Source organism: Alligator sinensis, unplaced genomic scaffold (assembly GCF_000455745.1).
Source record: "Alligator sinensis unplaced genomic scaffold, ASM45574v1 scaffold196_1, whole genome shotgun sequence".
Taxonomy (NCBI): domain Eukaryota; kingdom Metazoa; phylum Chordata; order Crocodylia; family Alligatoridae; genus Alligator; species Alligator sinensis.
This window is the reverse complement of record NW_005842492.1, coordinates 1,051,473-1,061,189: the sequence shown is the minus strand read 5'-3', so window position 1 is coordinate 1,061,189 and position 9,717 is coordinate 1,051,473. Positions and strand designations below refer to the sequence as shown.

The 9,717-nt window shown below is 40.1% G+C and overlaps 1 protein-coding gene across 4 annotated transcripts in view; it reads left to right on the top strand.

The window, feature by feature from the left end:
- Nucleotides 1-5,052, top strand: part of GLCCI1 (glucocorticoid induced 1) — a 58,301-nt gene extending 53,249 nt beyond the window's left edge. For 3 of the 4 annotated variants that reach the window (XM_025212907.1, XM_025212910.1, XM_025212909.1), the window contains exons 6-7: nt 906-1,026; nt 2,069-5,052. In XM_025212907.1, coding sequence (XP_025068692.1) covers nt 906-1,026; nt 2,069-2,417 — 470 coding nt within the window. In that variant the 3' untranslated portion in view covers nt 2,418-5,052. The remainder of the gene's footprint in view (nt 1-905; nt 1,027-2,068) is intronic. The other variant, XM_025212908.1, reaches the window with a different exon arrangement.
- The last annotated feature ends 4,665 nt before the right edge of the window (nt 5,053-9,717 follow it).

The following is a 9,717-nucleotide window of genomic DNA, read 5'->3' as shown; positions in this document are numbered from 1 at the left end:
TCTTTCCCTGGAGATCTCATTCTTTCCTCAAGCCTGGACATCTTCCTGAAGCACTGTAAGACCACCTTATCTGAGAAGGTATTAAGTAAGCAAAATTAATTTGGGATATGGTTTATGGGGGTTTTTATTTTGTATTTTAAAAGTAGGTAGAGTACTAAAATGTGAGAGACTCCTTTTTGTTATAAGCTGCTGTGTGCTTTTGGGAAGAGCAGCATATAAACTGTGAAGAAAACAAGTAGCTAAAGAAGACACCTCTATCGTATGGTTCAGGGTGACGAGAGAGAATGTGATGGATGCCTTCATTTGTTAAAGAGATTTTAAAAACTAAATTGTACAGCAGTTGATACCTATGGCTAGGAAGGAGGTATCAGGAAGGAAGTGCTTGTTTTGTTTCCTTTTAATGCCAGTGCTATTCATGACGCCAGTGAGGGTACCATTTCTGCTAAAGATGGTTTTTAATAAAGTATATGCTATGTACACACACTTCCAATTATCATGTTTATGCAATCAGAAGACATAGAGAACTTTATTATCATAACCATTCATAAGTCTTCTGCATGTGCTCTACATATTATCCTGCTCATTTACGTTTTTTGAAATGCATAATAAAGAACTTATTTGTTTCCAGGATTACAGTTCTGTTTTATTCAATCTGCAGTGTTCTGGATAAAAATATACGTCTATTATGTGCTGTTGTATGGTAGATTACTGCTGCACTAAAGCTTTTATTCAGAGGAAATGTGCTATACAAGGGTGTTAGAAATGGCCTGCAATAAAGGAAGCATTGTGATAGAAGCAAACTGGAATTAGTGGCTAAATTGTGGAAAAAGGCATCTTGTTTGGAAATCAAATTTAATTAAAAAGCGCTCTCAATCACTAGTAATTTAACTGCTTTAAATTTTCAGACAGTGGGAGTAGCTCACCGTTGCCCAAGTATGCCTCATCTCCCAAACCAAACAACAGCTACATGTTCAAACGAGAGCCCCCAGAGGGATGTGAGCGAGTGAAGGTCTTTGAGGAAATGTCGTAAGTAATGCCTTTTATATCAGCTGGTATCTGCAAAGCAGTAAACCATTTTACTGAACCCATTTAACTGCAGATGAATAAACTACTCCAGCTGATGTGGTTGTTTTTTTTCCAGGAGCAGAGTATTCTTAGAGAATTTGAATGGACAAGAAATCAAAGTGTTTGTGTTGACTTGAAGGGGAATAGAGTATTTTTTTACTTTTAACTTTTTAATGCATTTATAAACAGCAAGCAGGAAAACTCAACTACTTTAATTGTGTTCAGTATTTTTTATAATGTTTCTGTGGGTTCATGGCTTAAAAGAAAAAGCCATGAGCAGCATAACTTTTGTCAGTATGGATCTATTTGGCATGTATAAAATGTTTACTTATTGGAAGAGAAATGTGTGCATCTGTAAAATGTAGCAGACTTGCAGTATAGGGTTTCCCAGTAGTTTTGAGGTACTGCTGTGTGCTGTTGGGCAAGATATCAAGATTTTAAAAGTTTTGGACTTTGCCTTTTTTCCCCTTCACTTGACTACTGTGAGCGTACTGTACAGGTTGCATGCTTAGCTCCTGTGGACAGAAGAAAGACGGGTGGGGAGTGTTTTAGTTCTAATATGATTTCTTGCTGAAAGGATAAGCAACAACCTTATTGAATTGTAGAAGCAGCCTTGGAGCCAATATATGGAGCTTGGCAACGGAGAATTTTTGAGTTTGTCAGAGGGGTTTGATACTCCTAAACATGCTGCTGTTTCAATGCTGTTGTGAAACATTTTTTAATTGCATCATTATAAGCTATCATGTGACTGTTGTCCATGTGTGTACACACTGCAGACTTTATTTCTGAGAGTTGCATGTTGCCCTCTGGTTATCAGGTCATACTGCTACATTTAATGCTGTGGATCAGACAGTCAACTGACTACCAATATGGAAGATGTTTGCCCCCTGTGTCTGATTTTAATCCCATTCCTTGTCATTTACATTTTAGTAACTTGTAGAAACAATTGCATATTAAACTTCCAGTTGTTCAGGTATATAACATTTTTTTTTTCCTGTTGTAGGTCTCGTCAGCCTGTCTCAGCCCCTCTCTTTTCATGCCCTGACAAAAACAAGGTTAATTTCATCCCGACCGGATCAGCTTTCTGTCCTGTAAAACTTCTGGGTCCCCTACTACCTGCTTCTGACCTGATGCTCAAGAACTCTCCAAGTTCTGGTCAAAGCACAGCTTTGAGCACTCTGACTGTTGAGCAGCTTTCATCTCGGGTCTCTTTCTCATCTCTGTCAGATGACACCAGCACAATGGACTCTACAGAGGTCTCAGTACAACAGCCATCCCAACAGCAGCAACCGCTTTTGCAGGACCTTCAGACTGAAGAACACTTCTCTCCTCAAAGCTATGCGTTAATTTAGATCATGGTGGAGCAGGCCTCTGCCCTTAAACAAGGATTGGGGATAGCTCAAATACATCTGCATGGAGTGGCAACCTTTTTCAGAACAAAACAAAATACTTATCAGCATCATAAAAAATATCTAAACACTGTTGTTGGCAGGGACAGAACTCATAGCGTTCTTTGGTTTTGTTTTTCTTTTTTTTTCTGTGAAAAAGCAGTAAAGCCTGCAGAACTCATGTATCATTAAGCATTTTAAGTGGAGACTATGCATTTCATAGTATGTTTGACCAGGTTAGTACTGTGTCCTGTGTTCTGTTTCAGATTCTACAGTATAAATAAGCTCTATATCAAAAAAAAAAGTTGCCTGTCTGAATAGAAAATGTCTTGCTGTGTTGTGTCCTATGGAAAATACTGTACTTCAGGATTATGTTTACAATTGATCCAGGTGTTTGTTTCTAACTTCTGTAATACATACAATGCAAAAAAAAAAATGGCCACAACAGTTGCACAGTGCCCACCCTATGGCCTAGCTTCAGGTACTTCTCTCGAAGTCTAAACTCAGGTAACTTGGAATGTATATCATATTGGGATATAAAATATTTTACAGCTAAAAATCTAAAGAGGGAACATCACTCTTTTGCCTTTCCTTATTTTATGCATTAATATTTCCTCATTACATTCCACTTTCTTGGAATAAGTGCATTCAAATCCAGGAGAATGATTACCCTGGACGTGGGTGAACATGAGGAGAACCAGCAAATCTGTGATGTAAATCACTTTCTCATGTGGTTACAAGTAAAACAACTGTTGCATTTATCATCATTTCAGTATATGTGAAATGTGGCATTTAAAAGGTTTCAGGTGTTGCTCAGTTAATGACTGTTAAGCTGTTGCAATTAAAGTGTTCAGTACTAGGCTGTACATAAGAAACATTCCACATCGTATGTGAAGGGATCTTAAATGACAAGAATGTTTTTGCTTTTATTTGTTTAACTTCAGAAAATTCTTTCAGGTTTCACAGGGGGTGATGGGGATTTCCTCTCATGTTCATGTTGGCAGTTCAGGATGTGAAATGCTACTGTTACCATCTAAAAGTTGAATTAATGTTTAGTTTCTCTTTTGGAAATGTTCATTCATTTGCTGGTTGGAGAATAAGTTTTCAGGTTTTGTCAGTGTTTAGATGAGAGATGTTTTATTTGTATAATTAGTGAATAATTGTACTTTGGGATTCAACATCTATTAAAAATACCAAAGTAGCAAATGGATGTTTGAAAGAGGGGAGTACTAGTTTTACATCTGTGTTATCTAATCAAAGCATCTCATAGCACCCTCAGTTACTTAGGTTATTATGTATAACGTTGCGGTTGAAAGCGGGGTTGGAAGGCCTGGTAAAATTGTCTTGGGTTTGTAGGCTGGACACTTCCTTAAAATAATACATGGCAGTCAACAGTTTAGTATTAGTCTTTTTATTGTACTGGAACTTCAAGACGATTGATTTCAGAGCTAATTTTCTGTGATACATGAGGACCCCAAAGGCTCAATAAACTTGATATTCTTACTCCATTGTTTTCAGATCAGTGGAATTAGGCTTATGTTGTATGTTCTAAAAAGCTATGGTGCAATCTTTCCAGGAATTGAAGAAAGATAAGCAGCCTTCAGCTACTGCAGCACATAAACTCACTCCATTGTTGGTTGGTTTGTGTTTTGTTTTGTTTTGTTTCTCCCTTTTGAGGAAGAGTTGGGGAAAAGAGTAAGAAAGCACCACCAGTAACTAACTGAGGAAATATGGGGAAATATATACTGCACTTGTGTATTCTTTTGAGACAAAGAAGCCCAATTCCCATCTTATTACTAAAGGTTTTGGTAATGTTCTGTTACAGGATGTAAGCCTACACTGTCTAAAATGGTCAGGGTTTTGACTGTAAGGTGTAGAGGTGAAGGAGTGAAAGGAGAGGTCCTCCTTTTATTTGACCTTTATTTTTTTTTTCATGAAGAAACTTGGAAACACTCGCACAGCAACAGCCATCTATAACCTTACTAATCTCAGGCCTTGGTGAAAACACTATATATTTTGTAGATTGAAGTTAAAAGGAAAAAAAATACTTTTTCTGTGACGTAAACAAAAATTCCTCTTAACCTTTTACCTTCTAGTTTTAACATTGCAGTATGACAACCTTTTATGCTTTGGTTGTGTCCAAATACAAAACTAGTTTCAGTTGTTGGTGTTAAGATACCAGACAGATACAACAAGTGGTTTTTAGATCAGCGATGATTTCTGACATACAATATTTACAATGACATTCCATGTTCATTTTCTTTTCCCATGAGAAACTAAATATTAATTATATTGCACATTTGTTCTTAGCATATTTGAAGGTTTTGAACCAAATGTGTTAAAGCTAATGCTTTGCCATGTAAATTTCCCAGCAGTTGATCTCAATTGTATCCTAAATGCAGCTGTAGAAAGTTGTCAAATATTGTTTAAAGTTTTGTACATAGTTGTACTGTTATTTCTAGCCACTGTGCTGAACAGTATTCAAGTTATCACACAATATTGCTTTACACAAGGAAATGTGTGGTTTTTGTTTTGTATTTTTTCAGTATAGAAGTTCTTGTGTCTTATTTAAATAAAGTTATTAGTAAAAAACAGAAAAGGAAGAATACAAAAGCAGTAGTTAATTGCTTTGGACACTACATATGAAACACTGTAGGATGACGTTCACGTCTGAAATCGTAAATGTCACACCTCTGTTTGTACCACCACGTCACATGTATGCCATGATTAGCAAGTTAATTGCAACATCAATGGCAAGGTTGCTACACATGCATCCAATTGTAAGGCACTGCAAAAATGGGAAACCAACCATAAAAATGTTTTACAAATAATGCAGAACGCTTTATGGCTGGTTTGTGTGGCACTTGAAATTTGAATTTTATACCAGGTCAGGACCAGGGATTGATAATTAGCTGACTGTCAGCCCCAGACTTATGGGCACTAGGTTTTCAACTTGTAGTGGGAGCCTGGCTGCACCAGCAAGTAGAAAGGGTAAAATTGAAGTCTGATTGCTGAATCCTAAATCATGCCTCCTGCCATGGACAAATTTCTAAAGTATAAGAAATACAGTAAATAGCATTGGCAATACTCTTCATATTCATTGTGTTTGCAATACACACATTCACCTTTTTATGAAACCTTTTTGATTTTATGTGAAACTAAACTGTGAAAAAACAAAAACAAAAACTTTGTGAATGATTCGACATAAGCCTAATGATTGTGAGCAGTGTCAATAACAGTCAGTCTTGTATTAATACGGTTTTAATTCAGCCAAATAACTGTTTTCGTGACTTGCAAAAGCATTCTTCCCCGATACATAAGGACTTTTTAAGCACAAGAAAATCCTAAAAGCCACTGTTTTTTAAACTGTATTGTGGCAATAAGCAAACTACAAACTAAGAACAGTTAAGTGTTTGGGGTTTTTTTTTAAGTGGTGGTAATTTAGATTTTTACTTTTGTTTAAAGTTTTTAACCGTTTAAAAAAATGTAGTCTATTTTTTGGAATGGTTTAATTGGGATTCTTAACAGCTGAGGATGTAGAAATATCTAACATCCTGTAATTTAGAGTTTAAATGTAGTTGGATCATAAACATACCAACTTCAGTTGCAGCTAATTATAAGCAGATCTGCTTGAGGCTTCTGTACTGTACAGACTCTACTGCAAAGAAATTCAAGACAAAATCTTATTTTGAGTCACCAAAGACTTTAATTGTGGCAAAAACACAGAGAAAATTTCAGTGAGTGTCAAGAAATACCTGTGTACTAAGGTCAATAGTTTTCCTTTTAGTTCTGATGGAAATTATTTGATGCTATTTTTGAGCTTCAAGGTGAAAAGGGGAGTAGGATCTTTCTGTGGTTCTTTGTAGTAGGTGGTGTCAGAGAGCTGTCTGTTGGCTTCTTTTATGTAATCTTCACGCTTAAGGACGACTACTGTGCAAAGTGGCTAGTATGCACTTTGGATTCAGCTGATTTTGGGGGACATTGATTCAGTTTGGTGATTTGAATTGCTGTCCTGAATCAGATTTGGCCACTGCTGTTTTTCAAATCAAACAGGCCCCACCTGGCCTGGCTCTGTTTAAAAACAAAAAAACAGGCTAATAATTTTTTTTAAAAGAAAAAGAAAGAAGTGACCAAAGATTGAGAATCTACCACAATGGTTAACTGCCCAAATGCTAAAAATAATATCTTCCTTGCTACTTTAATTTGTTTATGTTCAAATTCCAGCCATTGTATATTTGTCCCCGATAAACTGAGGTGTTAGTTACCAGTCTTTCCCACAGAGTCACTTGTTGACTGTTATCAAATCACCTCCATGCACCAGAACTTGACTGTAGCCCTTTCATCTGTGCTGTATACAGTTAATACGTTACTCATCTGATTATTTCCAGATTTACACATTTAATGATCTACTTAGCTCCTTTAGCCACATTATCAGCTGAGAGCTCGTGTTCACTTGCACGTGGTTATTTATCATAATTCTAGCTTCCTTCTGGTAACGTCTTCCCAAAATGTAGGCTATGAGTCCAGTAAGTACGATCTCCATTCTTTGGTCCTAGACATACATTTCCATTTGGGCATATTAAAACACAGTCTTTACTTGTCCAATGTTAAAACTTATTTACATTTTGTGGGGTACCAGAATTTTGCCCCCTGGCTCATACATGGCTACATCTGCCAGTCTGAATACCAGGCAGCTATAATCAATTCCCTGACAGAACCTCTTCTGGCTGTAAGGATCTAACTTAAAATATAACACATTTGAATCTGAAGGCTCCCTCCTCTTCATATTCTCCTGTTCATTGCTGGAACAAGTATTACTTAGACACAAGATTGCCCCACCCATGCAAACTCTTCTCTGGCTAGGAGGAAGTGGGAGAGCAGTCAGCTTGTTCTACAACACTGAAGGATACCTTGGTAGCTGCTGACAAACATGAAAGGCTAAACAACCCCATACTCTCTGCTTCACCAGAAGAGGCAGCACATTAGTTGGTACCAGCTCCACAGCATCTGTATAGATCACAAGCTTCAGGGGGGCTTTTTGGCACTTTCATCTAAAGCAGATTCAAACTAATGCAATGCCTCTTCTAGGCATGCGGTTTGCTAAATTTAAGTAAAGCGTCTTTTTTGTTTTTTACATCTGTAAGCAGCCTTTAAGACTATTTTGTCCCAGGAGCTCAGGATACAGCAGATATGATGAAGAGTAATGGAGACAACCTGGTGGCAAGTCTTCAAGGGTCTTTGAAAAGGAGAAGGTTTAGTTAACTCAGGAAGATATTTAGGAAGGTGGAGAATATGATTTGGCTGGTGAAGAGAAAGCATAGTAACAGGATAAATTGTTCAAATCTTTTTTCAAGGTGATCAATATTTGTTCATCCCAAGTAAGCGTAGGAAGGATGCCACCTGCCCTATGCTGGAAGGATGGATTTCCTAGCAGGACAACAGCTGCAGTTTTATTCTCTCAGTAGATAACGCATAAAGGTTATGGGGGTGGGGTGATGTGAAGCAGGTGGGAATTTGTCAATCTGCCTGTGGAGGAGTCGATGCAGTGGCCGAATTTCCGAATCGAATCGGAAGCCTCCGAATCGATTCGGAGAGACTCAACGATTCAGCCACAGACACAGCTGTGTGTTTTTTCTACATACCTGGATGTCTAGGCTTGGCTCGTGAACGCTGAGATGTTGGGGCGGATGGAGAGTCCCACAGGAGTGCAAGGGAGTCCACTCTGCACTCAGCAGTGCACCCAGAAGTGGACCAGAAGTACTTACGGTCCACTTCTGAGTCCACTGTGGAGCATGCAGGGGGCACCCCTGCCCCCCAGCTCGGTCCTGGGTCCAGGGGGTACCTAGGGTCCCCCTGTGGTCAATTGCTGAGCTGGGGGAGATGTGGGGGTCCACTTCTGGGTCCGCCCCCAAACATGCAGGGGGCACCCTCCCCTGCCACTCTCCCCTAGGACACTTCATCTGTCCCACCATCTCAGCATTCACAAGCCGCACCTGGTACCTCAAGATACATAGAGGGGAAAAAAAAAAACAAAAAAACCCCAACATATAAAGCTGTGTCTATGGCCAAATCACCAATTCTCCAAATCAGAATCAAATCTTCAGATTCAGATTTGGCCAAATCGAGCCAGGAGAGTGATCTGAATCAGTGAATTGAATCACTATCCCCCGAATTGGGCCAAATCCAAATCGAATACTGCCTGCTTTGCACACGCCTAGTAAGTAGTGCTTTCTAGGCCATCAGCTCAAAAATCATCCTGAATAGATCATGAAATAGGACAGCATAGAAAGGATGATAGTTTTGACTGGAGTATCTACAGCAGGGGTGTCAAACTCATCTGCCCCACAGATAAGAAGCATGAGGCTGGCCCCTCAGTCAGATCAGGCCCATGGACCTCCTCCCCTTCTTCAGCATACCCGATTCAGCAGCTGCTGCAACTGGTCTGGGACCTATGCTGTATGCAGTGCAGATTCTTGTGGGGCTAGAACAGGCACTGCGTGTGATGCAGTCCAGCTGCACAGGGACCTGCATTGCACATGGTTCCTGTGCGTGTCACGCACAGTCCAGGTCCCAGACCAACTGGAGCATATACTGTATACGAGTCTGGCTGGGGCGGCCACTGCATGTAGTATGGCTGCTGCTCTGGCCAGATTACACTGCCATTTCAGGGATCCACACTGCACATTGCAGAAGTCTCAAATGCTTGGAGCAGCTACTGGATTAGGTATGCTGGGGAAGACCGAAGGGGAAGGGGCCCATGTCCCATGTGTAGGTCTGATCTGCTCTGCACCAGGGGCAAGACTGAGCCCGAGGGCTGTGTATTTGACACCCCTTGTATGCAGTAGGGCTGTGCAACCCTTCAGGTACCGATTCAATTCAGAGGCGATTTGGTGGCCAAATCGGAAGACCAATAAAGAGGTCTGAATCAATTCAAAGCTCTCCAAACCGATTTGGAAGATTCGGAGATTTGGGCAGTCCCCACCCACCACTGCAGGGAGCTGGACCTGGACTCCATGTCAGTAAGTAAGGGGTGGGGGTCTAGAGGGGAGAGGGGACCATGGAGGGGACCCCCGCCAGGCCTAATCCCCTGCCCCCCTGAGCACCACCCACTCTCCCAGACCTGGTGTCCCGGCTCTTAAGAGGGAAAAAAAAAAAAAAAGAGAAAAAGAAAAAAAGCCCCACACTCACCAGCTACTGCAGCAGTCATTGGGGCTTCTGGGGGCTAATGGCAGAGTCCCCCCATGTAGCACAGGGCAGTGAGGTT